Here is an 18,843-nt window from a genome sequence, read left to right as displayed (position 1 = left end):
AAAATCACTGAAGGGACTTAATGAAAATATAGAATTCTTTCTCTGAGATTCTGATTCTTTAGGTCCAGAGTGCAGTTCATTAATTCTTTAATTCATTCAACAAATATTTATTGAGCTCCAATTGTGTACCAATATATATTTGGGGTACAGCATCATGTAAGACAAAACATTTGGGGATGTTTTCAAGGAACTTCCTTAAAGGCTACATTTTTAACAAGTACCCCATCAGTAATTCTGATGTAAGTGGAACAGGGGCTGTACATTAAGAAATGATGGCAGGGTGTTGAAGAATTCTAAATATGGCAATAGTACAGTCAGATTTAAGTTTTAGATAATCACTTTGCATATAAAAGATGGATTGGAAAGGTGTGAGACCAGAAACAAAGGAGAGTTAGGAAGCTGTTAGAACAGTTCAAGAGCATTAATAATCTGGGTCTGAATGAAGACAGTGGTAGAGAAGTGGACTAAAGTGACAAAATTTAGAAAATATTTCTGAAATAGAATCAGAATAGAAGGGTTTGGTGGTCTTTTGTATGGGAGTGCAGTTAATAGATTATTTTCAAACTCTTATTGACATTATTAACCTAGTAAAATAGAATAGTTATACTGAAGGATTTTCATCCATTAAGACACTAAGTGATGGTTTTAGAAAACCAAATTCGTAATATGGGAAGGCTAGAAGATATTTTGCTTTACCAGCAGTGTTCTGAAAGGGAACGTCAAAACATTTTACGTTTATTTTTTGAGGTATTTAGTGAATGTTTTCATTATTCATAAATAAAGTCATAGCTAAAGAAGAAACTTTAAAGCTCATATAATCCTAGCCTTTCATTTTATGAAGAAATTTAGACCCAGAGAGAGGAAAGACTTGCTTAAAGTTACCTGCCTAGTTGGTGCCACAGCCATCAGTATCTACTCTCTTCTGGGCCAAAATTCAGGCAGCAAGTCAGGTGTATCCTGAGCTCCACATTTTAGGTAATGAATTCTCTGCCTTCGTTCTTACTTCCGTAGGGAAACAAATCGGACAAAATCAGAATTTATGAATTTTGCGAATGAGAGCCTGGGTAAATTAGTCCTTGTTATAGGAATTTACTTCAGTGCTAACTCGAGGAAAATAATGGATTGTGGGATTTTAGCCTAATGCCTTGTATCAGTTTGCTAGGGCTGCCATAACGAAGCACCACAAACTGAGTCGCTTAAGCAACAGAAATGTATTGTCTCTCAATTCTGGAGGCCAGAAATCCAAGATGAATGTGTTGGCAGGATTTGTTCCATCTCAGGGCTATAAGAGAGGATCTGTTCCAGGCCCTTCTCCTTGGCTTGTAGATAGCTTTCTCCTCCCTGTGTCTTTACATCATCCTTCCTCTACACATGTCTATGTCCAAATTTCCTATTCTTATAAGAATACCAGTCGTACTGGATTAGGCCCACCTTAGTGACTTCCTTTTAACTTGATTATCTCTGCAAACACCCTATCTCCAAATAACGTCACTTTCTGAAGTACTAGAGCTTCAACATGTTAATTTGGGGTAGGATACACTTCAACCCCTAATAATTTATCTTTTAGCTTTAGTAAGAATATACTACATTTACCAAATAAACACAGTACAGTTAGTTGACCCTTGAACAAAACAGGTTTGAACTGCACAGGGCCACTTACACAGTACATTTGACCCTTGAACAACTCAGGTTTGAACTGTGCAAGCCCACTTATATGCAGACTTTTTCAGTAAATACTGCAGCACAACAGATCCTCGGTTGAATCCAAGAGCACAGAACTATGAATTGAGCCCACTGTAAAGTTACAAGCAGATTTTCCACTTCTGGAGGGAGTGTTCTGCACCCCTAACCCTGGAGTTGTTCAGAGGTCAACTGTAGTTCCTAAAGTGTTTTTGTCAGACACTGTTGAAAATCTAATGAAAGCAGTGGACCTTCTCCCCAGGAAAACACATAGACCAATCAAATTTACTATTATTCCAGAAAATTCTTAACTATACAAGGGGTGTCATTGCAGCATTTCATTTTATGCTATTATTATTATTTGAGAAATAATAATCATTTTACACATAACTTTTAGCCATCTGTTGTGCAAATAAAATAGAAGCAATTCATTGAGAAGTAGTTATTATATAAGAGTTGCCTGTCAAAGGGTTACTTTGTGAAACGTTAAGTCAGTTGCTTCATTCTGTTAGTATTATGGCACTGTCTTCAGTTTATTGAGGGTGAATTACAAGAAAGGTAGCTCTGAAGACATATGAATTTTTATTTATTCTTTAAGGAGATTATAATACATTTTTTGCATATAGACGTAACAGCAGTCACACTTTATTTCTAATTATTTGTAGCACATACTCTTTCACTGTCTTTTTAAGACATATAACATGTTATCAGTTCATCTGTATTGCTTACATTAGTGAAAATAATTCAGGATACGTGTTTGCTTTGCAGTTCTTAGTGGGCTTCCTCCTTCCCACCTGTGACAAACAGACCAAATCCAATTATTTAGGTCATGTACAATTCTTATGTTCTTTTTTGTTATATTGGAGGCTACAGACAGTTGGAGGCAGGTGAGGATTAGTTACTCTCCTACAGCCTTGTTGCCAGGTTATCATGAAACAAATTCTGGCTCACATTAAAACATCTATTATCAAGCATAGATAAAACAGTATCATAACTTGTTCTCTAAGCTCATTGAAATCCCATTGTCCTTTCTTGGTGCTACAACAGAACCATGCATAAACGATTTACCCAAAGCAAATGCAACAGTATTCTAGATGTAGGATTCTGCTGGCCATTTGGTTAACCCTCTTGACTAAGAATCCTTCAAACTAGCAGCGGAGGATCCGAGACTAAGCCATTCCTAAGGGTGAAGGACTTGCTCGTATATTCTTATTCAAATGAATATTACTAAAATGTTTCAGCTAACCCAGCATCTTAAACACCATTTATTTAATCTGTGAAAAGCCATTTCTGATATTCATTTTGCTAGGTTAGTTGAAGTGCTTAAACCTTGAAATGTGGCTTTTGATCAAATGCTAACTAACCACACTGGAGTGTTAACATTCCCAGTCAGGACAACTGACTGCCTATAAGGTATGACCAAAATGTGCACATTTTATATTATACTGTCTGTACTGAAATGTGTTAAAGTAAATTACAGGCCGCAAGACCCCACCTATATTTTTATATCGTAGTGTCATAGTTTAGGAATTTTTGTACCCTCTTCACCTTCCCTTTTTCACTTAAGTTTCTAGTTTTAGATGTCTGCTTGACAACCTACCTTTCTTTTATTCTTCCTTTTAAATTTTTTCTTATATTTTTAAAAAGTATTATATTTTGATTGAAGAAAATGTGTAAACCATAGAGAAGCAAGCAGAAGGAAAAAAATCACCTGCTATCCCACTATTGAGCAATGATCATTGTTTAATATATGTAAGAAATTAAAATCCATCTGTTGTCATATATGTTTACTTACATTAAAAAGCAAAACTTCCGGGCTTCCCTGGTGGCGCAGTGGTTGAGAATCTGCCTGCCAATGCAGGGGACACGGGTTCGAGCCCTGGTCTGGGAAGATCCCACATGCCGCGGAGCAACTAGGCCCGTGAGCCACAACTACTGAGCCTGCGCATCTGGAGCCTGTGCTCCGCAACAAGAAAGGCCGTGATAGTGAGAGGCCCGCGCACCGCGATGAAGAGTGGCCCCCGCTTGCTGCAACTGGAGAAAGCCCTCGCACAGAAGCGAAGACCCAACACAGCCTTAAATAAATAAATAAATAAATAAATAAAATTTAAAAAAAAAAAAAGCAAAACTTCCAGGATCTTATTTTATCCTCTAACACTATAACATAGATGTTTCCTTAAGTCATTAACTATTTAGCAATGTAGTTTTTAATAGCTACGTAAGAGTCCATTGTATGGCTAGACCATAATGTATTTAAACAGTTCCCTTTGCTGGACATTTAGAATATCTCCAGTTCACTATTAAAGGCATTGCCTGACTTTGTAGATTTAATTCCTTTCTGTTTCTTTAGACCTAGTCTTTATGTACCCATCTGTCATTGGCTTTTAAAATGCCAGTCTCCTTTTCCATCTCTTCAGGTTGCAATTCTTATACAGTTCTTTAATTTAGGTTCTTAAAAGTTGTAATTTTTAGCTTTTCACTAATATAAGCCTCATATTTGGATAAAGTGGGTTAAAAATGCTGTTTAGAATTTTTAATACTCTAATTAACTGCATTAATATACTAACTTGTTTTAAAAAATAATTTTAGGAGTATATATCCTGGGGAAATATGGACAGAAGAAAATCAGAGAAATACAAGAAAGGGAGGCTGCAGAATACATTGCCCAAGCACGACGACAATATCATTTTGAAAGTAACCAGAGGACTTGCAATATGACAGGTAAGACAAAGAGAAATATTTATACATGTATAAAGTTGCTTGATGATTTATATTAATTTGCATACCTCCAGGACCAAAGTTAGAGGAAAAGGCAAAAATGATAAATCTAGCAAGTATTTACACGATTTAAATGAAATACATCATTTAATGTGGATTTGGAAAATCAAAGTAAATTAATATGCAACATAGATGCTTGTTCATTCATTTTATTTATTCATTCAGCAAATACTCAGAGTACTGAGCACTGGGGAAACAGAAGGTGAACAATTGAAAGAAAAAAAAAAACCTGACTTTCGGAGTTTATTTACTAGTGAGAGAAAAAGATGATAAACAACAGATAGATGACTTTAGGCAGTGATGACTGCTTACAGGAGAATGAGCTGTGTGAGGGGTGGGTGCTCTTTAAGGCGGGGCAGCCAGGAGAGTCAGGCCGCTTTAAGGAGGTGACATTTGAGGAGAAATTAAATGGTACAATGGAGGGAGCCATACAAGATGCCTGTGGTGGGAACGAGCTTGGCGTATTTGAGAAATAGCGAAAAAGGCTGTGTAGCTAGAGTAGCATGAGCAATGGAAGAAGGGTGATAGGAGACAAGGCTGCAGCAGTGGGCCTGATGCCATTGGGCCATATATGTCATAGTAAAGAATTTCTTACACTTACAAGGCATCTAGAGACCTATAAGTCTAACACAGTAGTATACGCTCAGTGTTAATCGGTGGTAATAATTTAATCTCCAGAGCTAGAAACCTACTGGGAGGATGCTATAACAAAATCAGCTGCCCATATTTGAAGAAAACAAGGTGTTACGTTATAATTGGCATAACTCCTTGAAGAATTAGTTCTCAAATCCATGTCAAACTTGTTTTTCTTTGTTATTGTTTGCAGCTTAATGCTAGAATACCATTTCTTTCAAGAACGATTAATTTAGAAAAAATTTATAAAGGTAGGTTCTCTTTGTTCAATTTTAAAAGTAGAATATTTTTTCAAGGTTGGAAGAACTATGTTTTTAGTTCATTCTCATTTGATAAAGAGGCTGGGATTAAGAAGGTTAAGAGACACATTCCATTTCAGCTGGAGTGTGATTTTTTTTTTGTCTGTGCCGCGCGGCATGCGGGATCTTAGTTCCCCTACCTGGGACTGAACACGTGCCCCCTGCATTGGGAGCGCAGAGTCTTAACCACTGGACTGCCAGGGAAGTCCCATGATTTTTAAGGTTTGAAATAATAATATTTCAATCTATAAAGCAAAAATTAATCATAAATGCTGTATAAAATGGCAACTCAGATAAGGTACAGGAAGTAAGAGCACAGGCTCAAGGGTGAGGCAGATCTGGTTCCGTTCCTAGTTTTGCCTTGTAATATCTGTGTGTCTTTGGGCAAATCTAAATCTAGTTCTTTCCTCTATAAAATGATCATCATAAAACCCACTTCATAAATGTTTTATGAGAATGCGATAATTCATATAAAGTGCTTGGTACATAATAAATACTCAGTAACTGATAACTTTTTTAAAATTACACAATTCTTTAAATCAATATTTGGCGTTCAATGTAGTGGTACTACCAAGGACATTTTAATGAATTTTTAAAGAATAAGAGCAGTCCATTTCTTTTTTTTCTTTTCTTTTTTTTTTAATTGAATGTAAGATTCTTTAAATTCTTTAGTGCTTTACAGTTTTCAAAAGTTTCACATACATGATTTCATATAATCCCATAATAATCCTTTTTTTTTCCCTACCCCTGTATTGCCCCTGCCCTCTTCCCTCTCCCCACTGGTAACCACTAGTTTAAGAACAGTTCATTTCCAGTTACTACTCAAATTTTCAAAAAATGAAAAAAGCTAACTTCTGGGATCTCAGAATACATCTTAGTTTGACATCGACCCTTGTGTCAGTTTAGGTGCTCTGGGAAGCACAACTAAGATGGGATTAGATGTGCAGGAGACTGATTAGGGGGACACCCATGCAGAATAAAGAGGAGGGAGCAGAAGTAAGCAAGGAAAGCCTTTAGACCACCGTACAGGTCTGATAGTTGTGAATAGAATGGGCAAAGGAAGGATGGTTAGGTAAGAAGAGTCTCTGACTACAGCACGGTTTTAAGAAAGTTTTGGCAGGCCAGTCGGGAGTCCTCAAGCCTAAATTCCCTGGTAGAGGAGTCCCTCAGGATCGGGCCTGCTTTAGTATCCCCACCAAGCACTGTCATTGGCTGAGAGCAGTGTAGATCCAGAGGGGTGGCAGCTGGAGCTGTCAGTTAATTATGGTCTTCCCAGCAGAAGATGCGAGTGGCACATTTCCATGACCATCGCACCCCTCAGATGAGTAAATAGCTGATATAGGCAGTTAAAACTAAAATATGGTGCCCACTAAGAGCCAAAATATAGGTTCACTGAAAAAATTTCCAAATTAACTTTCTGATATGTATTGATAATGGGCTTACAAATCATATAATTAAATTTCTATTCTTTTGAATAAGATGTAATGGACATACTAGAAAAATTTAGTACTTTTAGGTAAATATAATCAGTTTTTTAACCCAAGAAGTTGGCCCCAACTTGAAAGATAGTATCTAATGGAATGCTTCTGTGCCCTGCCCATTGACTTTACCATCTTCATGATTTTACTAAAGATTTGGGAGAAGTGCTTATTAAATTTACACATGACACAATGCTTGGATGCATAAATGACACCACAAATGAAGTTTTGGGATGCAAAATAGTCTAGTCCCGTTTAAGTGCTAGACTGGGATAAAAGAATTGTTCTGCATTAAAAGTCAATTGTACTGATACAGAATTATCCAAGCTTGCTTAAAAACAGGATGTATGAGTAAAGATTGGGAATTCTAGTTGAACATAAGCTTGTTATGAACCAGAGTATGATGTGACTTCTGGAAATACTAATTTAATCTTAGACTGCAGTAATGAAGTCTGTGATTCAGCTCAAAGGTAGTTACAACATGCTCTGTGGTAGTCAGAGCACAGGTCCATTTCTGCCTCTCACATGTTAAGAAGATACAAACTGGCACATGTCAGAAGAAGCCAAGTAAGGATAATAATAAAAAGAGCTAACACTTCCTGAGCATTTCCATGTGTAAAGAAGCACTGTTCTAATGCCTTTTATCCTTAATCCTTACAACAGTCCTGTAAGGTAGATCCACTGTCATCCTCAGTTTACAGATGAGGAAACTGAGGCACAGAGAAGTTAAATAATTTGCTCAGGGTCACACAGATTCAAGGCTGGTGAAGGGTTGTCCTGTGATTTGTGGTTGGACTGGGGATGTTTATCATGGAGACCAGGTGGCTAAAGCAAGACATGAAAGCTGTATTCAACTCAATACAGAAACATATTTGTTCAGTGTTAGTACAGATGGCTAGAAGAGAAGAACAGCCTTGTCTGTGGTTGGGTATGCTGAAGTGGAAAGTCAGAAGCTCTTATCTCTCAGGAAAATTATTGAAGAGATTCCTCTTAAATCATGTTGTCATACCACATAATCTCTAAAGTTCCCTACTAACTCCTTTTTCTGAATGTAGGACTCTAGCGTTGCTTTTTCTTGGTAAGATAAAATACCGTGTTTAGGCTAGATATATATACCACGGGCACTAAGAGAAGAAACCACGTTTTACATTGACTGAGCTGCTACTTTAGTTAGTGGTCTAAATAACTTAGGTGATTTAATCATATATCTTGAGGAAATATGCTGAAGCTACACAATGCAGCACTGAAATAAATGTTTAGAGTAGGTTAAAAGCTGGATTTTCTATAGAAAAAAATAACATGGATCTTGTAATTAATATCTTGCCTTGTCAGGAAGTAAAAATCATACACTAAAGTTTTCCCTTTTAGAATATGGCATTTGTAATCTCTTGATATTTTTTCATTTTGTTATCACTACTTCTTTAGTGTTAGAAATACATTTTAAATTTATGTATGTACATTTCACCAACATTTTTTATACCATGCATAGAGCCATAAATAAACTCCCATAAATTACATGCAGTCTTTTCTTCCATAGAGTATTATATCTTATTGTATCTTCATGTTGGTATTCGAACAGTAGCCATTGTCAAAACCAGAACTACAGCTCGGCAGCTCTTAATTCCTAGCCTGATGCACTTTTGTCTAGGTTGTAACAAATGCCTGTTGCTTTGTCGTATTTAAGAAATAAATGTTTTCTAAAATTAGAAATAAAATGTGAAGCAAGAAGTATAGCTAAAGACAAAAGATCATTTTATTGAATCAGAAATAAACATTTATTGTAAAAGATCTGGAAAAGAAAAAAAAAGAATTATCCTTAGTCTGTAGCCCAAAGACCAACACTGTTAACATTTGGGAATAATTCTTCCCATTCTTTCTTCTACGTGTACTTGTTTGCATCACTATGATCATAACATGTATATGCATAATTTTGCTTCACGTGAGCAGATAAATGATTTATTAGTATGTAACTGGTTTTTATTCTTAATAATAATTTGAAAGCCCTTACCTTCCCTACCAACTCTTGCTAGTTGCTAGTCCTGTCATACAGCCTAAAACAATGTGCATTTCTCAGTGAGGGCAATCCTATCACTTGTGACCTTTTTAATTTTCTGTTTGTATTATAGTGCTGTCCATGCTTCCAACACTGAGAGAGGCCTTAATGCAGCAACTCAATTCTGAGAGCCTTACAGCTCTGCTAAAAAACAGGTAAATGCAGTTACAGCAATTCTCATTTATACATTGCACTGAAAATTTATAGACTGTAACTGAAATACTTTTCAAAAGTCTTTGTTTTCTTATTTTTCTTTCTATTTAAAGCTTATAATAAATAAGCTCATTTAGAAAAAAATATTTACTTACAATATCATTTAATTCATATTTTGTCCATTTATTTATGTTCTACCTTGATGTGCAAAGTATTTAGGGTATGTATTCTGGTTTTCATATGAAGAGATCTTCTGTCACTTTGACATTTTTTCAGAAATTTAATTATTGAGTACTTAGGGAATGTGTTCCTGAACCAGATGTTGTGAAGCAACAGTAATGTTAAATATTAAATATTAATTCTTTAATATTCTTAAAGAGTTTACAGCATACTAGCTAAAGCATGTGAACACACATTTTAAATAACTAAAGCATATGAACTTACATTTTATATCATTAACAAATGAAGTACAAATATAACATGAACATATGATAATGATAATTTATCTTACCATGACAGTGTACTGTGTACAAAGCACTTTCATACATAGGACCTTGTATGTGGAGAGTAGTATGTATTGGAGTATTGTAATTTAGTGTGATGCTGTGTTAGTTTGAGAAGACTTCCAGAAGGAAATGGCTTCTTCTTTTAATGAACAAGAAGGGGGGTGGAGGGGAATGGTTTCACTAAATATATTTTAATCATTGTGGCCTTATCGAAAGATATTCATTTTCCTTGTAATCATCCTCCAGTAGTCAGGGGAAAGAAAGTGCTCTTTCTGGGGTGTCTCTTTGTGCCAGGCCCAGTGCTAGATACATTACTCCCATTTAATTTCCACAGTATCCTTGTGAGGCAGATTTTTTTTTTTTAACATCTTTATTGGAGTATAATTGCCTTACAATGGCGTGTTAGTTTCTGCTTTATAACAAAGTGAATCAGCTATACGTATACATATATCCCCATATCTCCTCCCTCTTGTGTCTCCCTCCCTCCCACCCTCCCTATCCCTCCCCTCTGATGCAGACCAAGCTGATCTCCCTGTGCTATGTGGCTGCTTCCCACTAGCTAGCTATTTTGGTAGTATATATAAGTCAATGTCACTCTCTCACTTCGTCCCAGCTTACCCTTCCCCCTCCCCGTGTCCTCAAGTCCACTCTCTGCATCTGCATCTTTATTCCTGCCCTGCCCCTATGTTCTTCATAACCATTTTTTTTCTTTAAATTCCATATATATGTGTTAGCATACAGTATTTGTTTTTCTCTTTCTGACTTACTTCACTCTGTATGACAGACTCTAGGTCCATCCACCTCACTACAAATAACTCACTTTCGTTTCTTTTTATGGCTGAGTAATATTCCATTGTATATATGTGCCGCATCTTCTTTATCCATTCATCTGTCGATGGACACTTAGGTTGCTTCTGAGGCAGATATTATTATTATATATTTTTTTTAACATCTTTATTGAAGTATAATTGCCTTACAATGGTGTGTTAGCTTCTCCTTTATAACAAAGTGAATCAGTTATACATATACAATATGTTCCCATTTCTCTTCCCTCTTGCATCTCCCTCCCTCCCACCCTCCCCATCCCACCCCTCTAGGTGGTCACAGAGCACCGAGCTGATCTCCCTGTGCTATGCGGCTGCTTCCCACTAGTTATCTATTTTACATTTGGTAGTGTATATATGTCCATGACACTCTCTTACCCTGTCACATCTCACCCCACCCCCTCCCCATATCCTCAAGTCCATTCTCTAGTAGGTCTGTGTCTTTATTCCCGTCTTGCCACTAGGTTCTTCATGGCCTTTTTTTTTTTTTTTTTTTTTTTTTCCTTAGATTCCGTATATCTGTGTTAGCATACTGTATTTGTTTTTCTCTTTCTGACTTACTTCACTCTGTATGACAGACTCTAACTCCATCCACCTCATTACAAATACCTCCATTTCATTTCTTTTTATGGCTGAGTAATATTCCATTGTATATATGTGCCACATCTTCTTTATCCATTCATCTGTCGATGGACATTTAGGTTGCTTCCATGTCCTGGCTATTGTAAATAGAGCTGCAATGAACATTTTGGTACATGACTCTTTTTGACCTATGGTTTTCTCAGGGTATATGCCCAGTATTGGGATTGCTGGGTCGTATGGTAGTTCTATTTGTAGTTTTTTCAGGAACCTCCATACTGTTCTCCATAGTGGCTGTATCAATTTACATTCCCACCAACAGTGCAAGAGTGTTCCCTTTCCTCCACACCCTCTCCAGCATTTATTGTTTCTAGATTTTTTGATGATGGCCATTCTGACCGGTGTGAGATGATATCTCATTGTAGTTTTGATTTGCATTTCTCTAATGATTAATGATGTTGAGCATTCTTTCATGTGTCTGTAGGCCATCTGTATATCTTCTTTGGAGGAATGTCTATTTAGGTCTTCTGCCCATTTTTGGATTGGGTTGTTGGTTTTTTTGTTATTGAGCTGCATGAGCTGCTTGTAAATCTTGGAGATTAATCCTTTGTCAGTTGCTTCATTTGCAAATATTTTCTCCCATTCTGAGGGTTGTCTTTTGGTCTTGTTTATGGTTTCCTTTGCTGTGCAAAAGCTTTTAAGTTTCATTAGGTCCCATTTGTTTGTGTTCTTATTTCCATTTCTCTGGGAGCTGGGTCAAAAAGGATCTTGCTGTGATGTATGTCATAGAGTGTTCTGCCTATGTTTTCCTCTAAGAGTTTGATAGTGTCTGCCCTTACACTTAGGTCTTTAATCCATTTTGAGTTTATTTTTGTGCATGGTGTCAGGGAGTGTTCTAATTTCATACTTTTACATGTACCTGTCCAATTTTCCCAGCACCACTTATTGAAGAGGCTGTCTTTTCTCCACTGTATATGCTTGCCTCCTTTATCAAAGATAAGGTGACCATATGTGTGTGGGTTTATCTCTGGGCTTTCTATCCTGTTCCATTGATCTATATTTCTGTTTTTGTGCCAGTACCAAACTGTCTTGATTACTGAAGCTTTGTAATATAGTCTGAAGTCAGGGAGCCTGATTCCCCCAGCTCCATTTTTCGTTCTCAAGATTGCTTTGGCTATTCGGGGTCTTTTGTGTTTCCATACAAATTGTGAAATTTTTTGTTCTACTTCTGTGAAAAATGCCAGTGGTAGTTTGATAGGGATTGCATTGAATCTGTAGATTGCTTTGGGTAGTAGAGTCATTTTCACAATGTTGATTCTTCCAATCCAGGAACATGGTATATCTCTCCATCTATTTGTATCATCTTTAATTTCTTTCATCAGTGTCTTATAATTTTCTGCATACAGGTCTTTTGTCTCCTTAGGTAGGTTTATTCCTAGATATTTTATTCTTTTTGTTGCAATGGTAAATGGGAGTGTTTTCTTAATTTCATTTTCAGATTTTTCGTCATTAGTGTATAGAAATGCAAGAGATTTCTGTGCATTTATTTTGTATCCTGCTACTTTACCAAATTCATTGATTAGCTCTAGAAGTTTTCTGGTAGCATCTTTAGGATTCTCTATGTATAGTATCATGTCATCTGCAAATAGTGACAGCTTTACTTCTTCTTTTCCGATTTGGATTCCTTTTATTTCTTTGTCTTCTCTGATTGCTGTGGCTAACACTTCCAAAACTATGTTGAATAATAGTGGTGAGAGTGGGCAACCTTGTCTTGTTCCTGATCTTAGTGGAAATGGTTTCAGTTTTTCACCATTGAGGACAATGTTGGCTGTGGGTTTGTCATATATGGCCTTTATTATGTTGAGGAAAGTTCCCTCTATGCCTACTTTCTGCAGGGCTTTTATCATAAATGGGTGTTGAATTTTGTCAAAAGCTTTCTCTGCATCTATTGAGATGATCATATGGTTTTTCTCCTTCAATTTGTTAATATGGTGTATCACATCGATTGATTTGCGTATATTGAAGAATCCTTGCATTCCTGGGATAAACCCCACTTGATCATGGTGTATGATCCTTTTAATGTGCTGTTGGATTCTGTTTGCTAGTATTTTGTTGAGGATTTTTGCATCTATGTTCATCAGTGGTATTGGCCTGTAGTTTTCTTTCTTTGTGACATCTTTGTCTGGTTTTGGTATCAGGGTGATGGTGGCCTCGTAGAATGAGTTGGGGAGTGTTCCTCCCTCTGCAATATTTTGGAAGAGTTTGAGAAGAATAGGTGTTAGCTCGTCTCTAAATGTTTGATAGAATTCACCTGTGAAGCCATCTGGTCCTGGGCTTTTGTTTGTTGGAAGGTTTTTAATCACAGTTTCAATTTCAGTGCTTGTGATTGGTCTGTTCATATTTTCTATTTCTTCCTGGTTCAGTCTCGGCAGTTTGTGCATTTCTAAGAATCTGTCCATTTCTTCCAGGTTGTCCATTTTATTGGCATAGAGTTGCTTGTAGTAATCTCTCATGATCTTTTGTATTTCTGCAGTGTCAGTGGTTACTTTTCCTTTTTCATTTCTAATTCTATTGATCTGAGTCTTCTCCCTTTTTCTCTTGATGAGTCTGGCTAATGGTTTATCAATTTTGCTTATCTTCTCAAAGAACCAGCTTTTAGTTTCATTGATTTTTGCTATTGTTTCCTTCATTTCTTTTTCATTTATTTCTGACCTGATCTTTATAATTTCTTTCCTTCTGCTGGCTTTGGGGTTTTTTTGTTCTTCTTTCTCTAATTGCTTCAGGTGCAAGGTTAGATTGTTTATTCGAGATGTTTCCTGTTTCTTGAGGTAGGCTTGTATTGCTATAAACTTCCCTCTTAGCACTGCTTTTGCTGCGTCCCATAGGTTTTGGGTCGTCGTATCTCCATTGTCATTTGTTTCTAGGTATTTTTTGATTTCCCCTTTGATTTCTTCAGTAATCACTTCGTTATTAAGTAATGTATTGTGTAGCCTCCATGTGTTTGTATTTTTTACAGATCTTTTCCTGTAATTGATATCTAGTCTCATAGCGTTGTTGTCGGAAAAGATACTTGATACGATTTCAATTTTCTTAAATTTACCAAGGCTTGATTTGTGACCCAAGATATGATCTATCCTGGAGAATGTTCCATGAGCACTTGAGAAAAATGTGTATTCTGTTGTTTTTGGGTGGAATGTCCTATAAATATCAATTAAGTCCATCTTGTTTAATGTATCATTTAAAGCTTGTGTTTCCTTATTTATTTTCATTTTGGATGATCTGTCCATTGGTGAAAGTGGGTTGTTAAAGTCCCCTACTATGATTGTGTTGCTGTCAATTTCCCCTTTTATGGCTGTTAGTATGTGCCTTATGTATTGAGGTGCTCCTATGTTGGGTGCATAAATATTTACAATTGTTATAGCTTCCTCTTGGATCGATCCCTTGATCATTATATAGTGTCCTTCTTTGTCTCTTGTAATAGTCTTTATTTTGCAGTCTGTTTTGTCTGATATGAGAATTGCTACTCCAGCTTTCTTTTGATTTCCATTTGCATGGAATATCTTTTTCCATCCCCTCACTTTCAGTCTGTATGTGTCTCTAGGTCTGAAGTGGGTCTCTTGTAGACAGCATATATATGGGTCTTGTTTTTGTATCCATTCAGCCAGCCTGTGTCTTTTGGTGGGAGCATTTAATCCATTTACATTCAAGGTAATTATCGATATGTATGTTCCTATTCCCATTTTCTTAAATGTTTTGGGTTTGTTATTGTAGGTGTTTTCCTTCTCTTGTGTTTCTTGCCTAGAGAAGTTCCTTTAGCATTTGTTGTAAAGCTGGTTTGGTGGTGCTGAACTCTCTCAGCTTTTGCTTGTCTGTAAAGGTTTTAATTTCTCCATCGAATCTGAATGAGATCCTTGCTGGGTAGAGTAATCTTGGTTGTAGGTTTTTCTCCTTCATCACTTTAAGTATATCCTGCCACTCCCTTCTGGCTTGCAGAGTTTCTGCTGAAAGATCAGCTGTTAACCTTATGGGGATTCCCTTGTGTGTTATTTGTTGTTTTTGCCTTGCTGCCTTTAATATGTTTTCCTTATATTTAATTTTTGACAGTTTGATTAATATGTGTCTTGGCGTGTTTCTCCTTGGGTTTATCCTGTATGGGACTCTCTGTGCTTCCAGGACTTGATTAACTATTTCCTTTCGCATATTAGGGAAGTTTTCAACTATAATCTCTTCAAATATTTTCTCAGTCCCTTTCTTTTTCTCTTCTTCTTCTGGGACCCCTATAATTCGAATGTTGGTGCGTTTAATGTTGTCCCAGAGGTCTCTGAGACTGTCCTCAGTTCTTTTCACTCTTTTTTCTTTATCCTGCTCTGTAGTAGTTATTTCCACCATTTTATCTTCCAGGTCACTTATCCTTTCTTCTGCCTCAGTTATTCTGCTATTGATCCCATCTAGAGTATTTTTAATTTCATTTATTGTGTTTTTCATCATTGCTTGGTTCCTCTTTAGTTCTTCTACGTCCTTGTTAAATGTTTCTTGCATTTTGTCTATTCTATTTCCAAGATTTTGGATCATCCGTACTATCATTATTCTGAATTCTTTTTCAGGTAGACTACCTATTTCCTCTTCATTTGTTAAGTCTAGTGTGCTTTGACCCTGCTCCTTCATCTGCTGTGTGTTTTTCTGTCGTCTCATTTTGCTTATCTTACTGTGTTTGGGGTCTCCTTTTCACAGACTGCAGGTTTGTAGTTCCCGTTGTTTTTGGTATCTGTCCCCAGTGGCTAAGGTTGGTTTAGTGGGTTGTGTAGGCTTCCTGGTGTAGGGAACTAGTGCCTGAGCTCTGGTGGATGAGGCTGGATCTTGTCTTTCTGGTGGGCACGTCCACGTCTGGTGGTGTATTTTGGGGTGTCTGTGGCCTTATTATGATTTTAGGCAGCCTCTCTGCTAATGGATGGGGCTGTGTTCCTGTCTTGCTAGTTGTTTGGCATAGGGTGTTCAGCACTGTAGCTTGCTGGTCATTGAGTGATGCTGGGTCTTGATGTTGAGATGGAGATCTCTGAGAGATTTTTACCGTTTGGTATTACGTGGAGCTGGGAGGTCTCTTGTGGACCAGTGTCCTGAAGTTGGCTCTCCCACCTCAGAGGCACGGCCCTGATGCCTGGCTGGAGCACCAAGAGCCTTTCGTCCACACGGCTCAGAGTAAAAGGGAGAAATAATAGAAAGAAAGAAAGAAAAAAAGAAAGAAAGAAAGAAAGAGGCTATAATATAGTGAAGCAAAATAAAGATATTGTAAAGCAAAGCTATACAGACAAAATCTCACCCAGAAGCATATACATATACACTCACAAAAAAAAAAGAACAGGGGAAAAATTAATATATCCTGCTCCCAAAGTCCACCTCCTGAATTTGGGATGATTCGTTATCTATTCAGGTATTCAACAGATGTAGGCACATCAAGTTGTTTGTGGAGTTTTAATCCGCTGCTTCTGAGGCTGCTGGGAGAGATTTCCCCTTCTCTTCCCTGTTCACACAGCTCCTGGGGTTCAGCTTTGGATTTGGACCCGCCTCTGCGTGTAGGTCACCTGAGGGCGTCTATTCCCCGCCCAGACAGAACGGGGTTAAAGGAGCAGCTGCTTTGGGGGCTCTGGCTCACTCAGGCCGCGGGGAGGGAGGGGTACGGAGGAGGCGGGGCGAGCCTGCGGCAGCAGAGGCCGGCATGACGTTGCACCAGCCTGAGGCGCGCAGTGCGTTCTCCCGGGGAATTTGTCCGGGGATCACGGGACCCTGGCAGTGGCGGGCTGCTCAGGCTCCCAGGAAGGGTGGTGTGGAGAGTGACCTGTGCTCACACACAGGCTTTTTGGAGGCGGCAGCAGCAGCCCCAGCGTCTCACGCCCGTCTCTGGGGTCCGCGCTGATCGCCGCGGCTCGCGCCCTTCTCTGGAGTTCGTTTAGGCGGCGCTCTGAATCCCCTCTCCTTGCGCGCAGCGAAACAAAGAGGCAAGAAAAAGTCTCTTGTCTCTTCGGCAGCTGCAGACCTTTTCCCGGTCTCCCTCCCAGCCAGCTGTGGTGCGCCAACCCCTTCAGGCTGTGTTCACGCCGCCAGCCCCAGTCCTCTCCCTGCGATCCGACCGAAGCCGAGCCTCAGCTCCCACCCCCGCCCGCCCCGGCGGGTGAGCAGACAAGCCTCTCGGGCTGGTGAGCGCTGCTCGGCGCCGAGCCTCTGTGCGGGAGTCTCTCCGTTTTTCCCTCTGCGCCCCTGTTGCTGTGGAATCCGCGCTGTTAGCTGCGGCTCGCGCCCGTCTCTGAAGTTCGTTTAGGCGGCGCTCTGAATCCCCTCTCCTCGCGCACCAGGAAACAAAGAGGGAAGAAAAAGTCTCTTGCCTCTTCGGCAGCTGCCGACTTTTTCTCGGACTCCCTCCCGGCTAGCTGTGATGCGCTAACCCCTTCAGGCTGTGTTCACGCCGCCAATCCCAGTCCTCTCCCTGCGATCCTACCGAAGCCCGAGCCTCAGCTCCCAGCCCCCGCCCGCCCCGGCGGGGGAGCAGACAAGCCTCTCGGGCTGGTGAGTGCTGGTCGGCACCGCTCCTCCGTGCGGGAGCCTCTCCGCTTTGCCCTCCGCACCCCTGTGGCTCTCCTCCGTGGCTCCGAAGCTTCCCCCCTCTGCCACCCGCAGTCTCTGCCCGAGAAGGGGCTTCCTAGTGCGTGGAAATCTTTCCTCCTTCACAGCTCCCTCCCACTGGTGCAGGTGCCGTCCCTATTCTTTTGTCTCTGTTATTTCTTTTTTCTTTTGCCCTACCCAAGTACGGGGGGAGTTTCTTGCCTTTTTGGAGGTCGGACGTTTTCTGCCAGCGTTCAGTGGGTGTTCTGTAGGAGCAGTTCCACGTGTAGATGTATTTCTACTGTATCTGTGGGAAGGAAGGTGATCCCCGCGTCTTACTCTTCCGCCATCTTCTCAATAGCCCCTGAGGCAGATATTATTAACTCCATTTTGCAAATAGGAATTTAGTGCTCAGGCAGGTTACGCAGCAAGCTGGAAAATTTCTTTGAAGACGTTTTCTGTAGTCAGATAATACCTCCCAAAATAACAGTGAATTTATATACAATTGGTTTGTGTACTTTTTTTGGATGGGGGTATAAATTGTAATATTTTTATTAGAAAACAAATACACAACTTGGAATGGATTTGAGGCAAATTGTGTCATAACAGTTTTTAAGTGGCTAAAACAAAGTTTAAAAATCAAGTAACAGGAACTTCCCTGGTGGTCCAGTGGTTAAGAATCCATCTTCCAATGCAGGGGACACAGGTTCAATCCCTGGTCGGGGAGCTAAGATCCCACACGCCATGAACTAAGCCTGCGCGTCGCAACTACTGAGCCCGCACGCCACAACTACTGAGCCTGCGCACCACAACTAGAGAGAAAGCCCATGCACGCACCACAGCAAAGAGCACACGCGCCACAACAAAGAGCCCACACACTGCAACAAAAGATCCCACATGCTGCAACCAAGACCCAACGCAGCCAACAAAAATAAATTTTTTTTTTAAACATCTTTATTGAAGTATAATTGCCTTACAATGGTGTGTTAGCTTCTGCTTTATAACAAAGTGAATCAGTTATACATATACAATATGTTCCCATTTCTCTTCCCTCTTGCATCTCCCTCCCTCCCACCCTCCCCATCCCACCCCTCTAGGTGGTCACAGAGCACCGAGCTGATCTCCCTGTGCTATGCGGCTGCTTCCCACTAGTTATCTATTTTACATTTGGTAGTGTATATATGTCCATGACACTCTCTTACCCTGTCACATCTCACCCCACCCCCTCCCCATATCCTCAAGTCCATTCTCTAGTAGGTCTGTGTC

At 39.3% G+C, this 18,843-nt stretch overlaps 1 protein-coding gene across 2 annotated transcripts in view; it reads left to right on the top strand.

Annotated features, from left to right (window-relative positions):
- Positions 1-18,843, top strand: part of PEX3 (peroxisomal biogenesis factor 3) — a 56,236-nt gene that overhangs the window by 3,855 nt on the left and 33,538 nt on the right. For both annotated transcript variants that reach the window (XM_068550785.1, XM_068550784.1), the window contains exons 2-3: positions 4,270-4,401; positions 8,995-9,076. In XM_068550785.1, the coding sequence (XP_068406886.1) occupies positions 4,270-4,401; positions 8,995-9,076 (214 nt within the window). The remainder of the gene's footprint in view (positions 1-4,269; positions 4,402-8,994; positions 9,077-18,843) is intronic.

Source organism: Eschrichtius robustus, chromosome 9 (assembly GCF_028021215.1).
Source record: "Eschrichtius robustus isolate mEscRob2 chromosome 9, mEscRob2.pri, whole genome shotgun sequence".
Lineage (NCBI taxonomy): Eukaryota > Metazoa > Chordata > Mammalia > Artiodactyla > Eschrichtiidae > Eschrichtius > Eschrichtius robustus.
This window is presented reverse-complemented; position numbering and strand designations above follow the sequence as displayed.